General features: G+C 32.7%; 1 protein-coding gene across 2 annotated transcripts in view; it reads right to left on the minus strand.

The window, feature by feature from the left end:
* LOC122248387 (ionotropic receptor 25a) overlaps positions 1-2,500 on the minus strand; it is a 31,237-nt gene that overhangs the window by 28,641 nt on the left and 96 nt on the right. For both annotated transcript variants that reach the window (XM_086531774.1, XM_086531775.1), the window contains exon 2: positions 1,667-1,878. In XM_086531774.1, the coding sequence (XP_086387900.1) occupies positions 1,667-1,775 (109 nt within the window). In that variant the 5' untranslated portion in view covers positions 1,776-1,878. The remainder of the gene's footprint in view (positions 1-1,666; positions 1,879-2,500) is intronic.

Genomic DNA, 2,500 nt, shown 5'->3' on the forward strand with positions numbered 1-2,500 from the left:
GATGAAAATGATAATAGTGATAATGATAATAATGATAATAAAGATGATAAGGGTAATAATAACATCAATGATAATGATATTAATGGTAATGATATTGGTAATGATAATGATAATAGTGGTAGAAAGTAATTATCATAATAATAACTATTGTTATTACTATGATAATCATCATTACTAAGATTTTTTATCATTATTATTTTTGCTATTACTATTATCATTAATATTATTATCATAGTTATTATTAGTAGTATTATCATTGTTATTATCATTATTGTTATTACAGTTATCATCCTTATTGTTATCTTATCTTTTTATTATTGTTATCATGTCATTACCACTATTCTCGCTATTATCATTATCGTTGTTGTTGTAATTCTTTTCATCAATGTTATCATTATTATCATTGCTACTATTTTTATCATTATCATTATCACATCATCATCATAATTATCATTATCAATAAAGATAATAATGATCATTATTGTCATTATTAACATTGTTGTTGTCATTACTGTTGTTTTTATTACTATAATCATCATTATTTTAAGTATCTTTATCGTTATCATCGCCATCATTATTGTTTTTATTATCATCATCATCCTCAATGTTAAAGGCATCATTGAAATTACTACCATCAATATCATTATCATTATCATCCTTACTTTAACCAGTACGGATACTTATAATGTTGGTATCTTTACAAGTCTGTCAAAAATATTATAAATACATTTATCATTATCATTACCTTTATTATCAACATTTTCTAGTTTGATAAAAAATATCATCAATCTTTTTTCAATTGATTAGATCCTATGCATATCAATATCATAATTAATATTACTGCTACAAAATAGGTGGAGGAAGAGAAGGAGGAGGAGGGCGAGGGGGAGGAGGAGGAGGAGGAGAGAAAGGGGACGGAGGAAAGGAAGGAGGAGATGGAGAGGGAGGGGGAGGAGGAGGAGGAGGAGAAGGAGGAGGAGTAGGAGTAGGAGGAAGGTGAGGAGGAGGAGGAGGAGAGGGATGGAGAGGAGGAGGAGGAAGAGTAGAAGAAGAAGGAGGAGTAGACGGAGGAGGAAGAGGAGGAAGAGGAGGAGGAGAAGGAGGAGAAGGAGGAGGAGGAGGAGGCGGAGTAGGCGGAAACCAAGAGGAGGAGGAGGAGGAAGAAGAAGAGGAAAAGGGGTGGAGAGAAGAGAGAGGGGGAGGAAGAGGAGAGGAGAGGAGGAGAGGGAGGGGAAAGAGGAGGAGGGGGAGGTAAATCTAAAACTAGAAACGCAAAAATAGGAATCAGACAAAGCGATTAATCAAATTTGATAAGAACAATTTAGATAATCTTTAAGAAAAAGAATAATACATTTATGAGGATATAAGAAACAGATAGCAGCATAAATATGTACATCAACTAATACGCTAATAATAGTAATAATTGTTATTATTATGATGATGATGATGATAATGATAGCCATAATGATAAGAATGATAACGATAATGAGAATGATGATACTAATAATGGTAATAATAATGATAGTGTTAATAGAATAATGATAATAATAATATTCGGAAAAGAAAGAGCACATAAGTGGACTCCAATTAAAAGACTTACGATGAAAAAAATAGCAAATAAAGAAGAGAAAAACAAGAACAACAACAAAACTCCCAGACTACTCACACAAGTTAACCTTCTGCTGCGCCCTCGTCAGTCCCACAAGGCAGACCGCCCACACCGCTAGCACGCCCAGGAGCTCCCTCGCGCCCGCTCGTCGTGCACGCCCGTACATCTCTCGCTCTTCCTCGCTCTCCGCTTTGGCTCATTCAAGGGATGGCTACCGTTGGCCTCCAGCTCCTTCGCCTTGAGGTTGACCTTGTAGGGTTGAGGTCGACCTTGAGGGCGGGATGAAGGAGAGAAGGGGAGATCTTTTTCAGTATTGTTGTTTTACTTTATTGTCCTTTACGTTTTTTTATATGTATATATGTGTATGTATATAATATATATATATATATATATATATATATATATATATATATATAAATTATATATATATATATATATATATATATATATATATATATATATATATATATATATATATATATATATAAAACAGATATCCAGTGGGCATTTCGGTGACACCTAGATTCTATTATATTCTCGAACAGTCTATATCAGTTCTACCGAAGGAACTCTATTAAGTAATCAGAACAGACATATATTAACATCATAAATGTACATGTGATTATTCTTATATGACGCACTATTTAGTCAACAAATGTCAATCTCTCATATCTCTAATAATTCTAATATTTGGTTTATAGATACATTAGCATGGCAATTATATTAGAGAAACTGCTAGTATCAGCTAACTGTTCATCTACTTTTAATAAAAAGTAACTTACAAAATAGGTTATTTCGCAAAGTTCTTCGTGAACTAATCTAAGACGTCTAATTACCATAGATTAGAAGCAAAGCATGAGAAAAAATAATTACACAGACATATTTGAATCG

This window comes from Penaeus japonicus, unplaced genomic scaffold (genome assembly GCF_977035675.1).
Source record: "Penaeus japonicus unplaced genomic scaffold, GWHDUDI00000001_assembly GWHDUDI00000036, whole genome shotgun sequence".
NCBI lineage: Eukaryota > Metazoa > Arthropoda > Malacostraca > Decapoda > Penaeidae > Penaeus > Penaeus japonicus.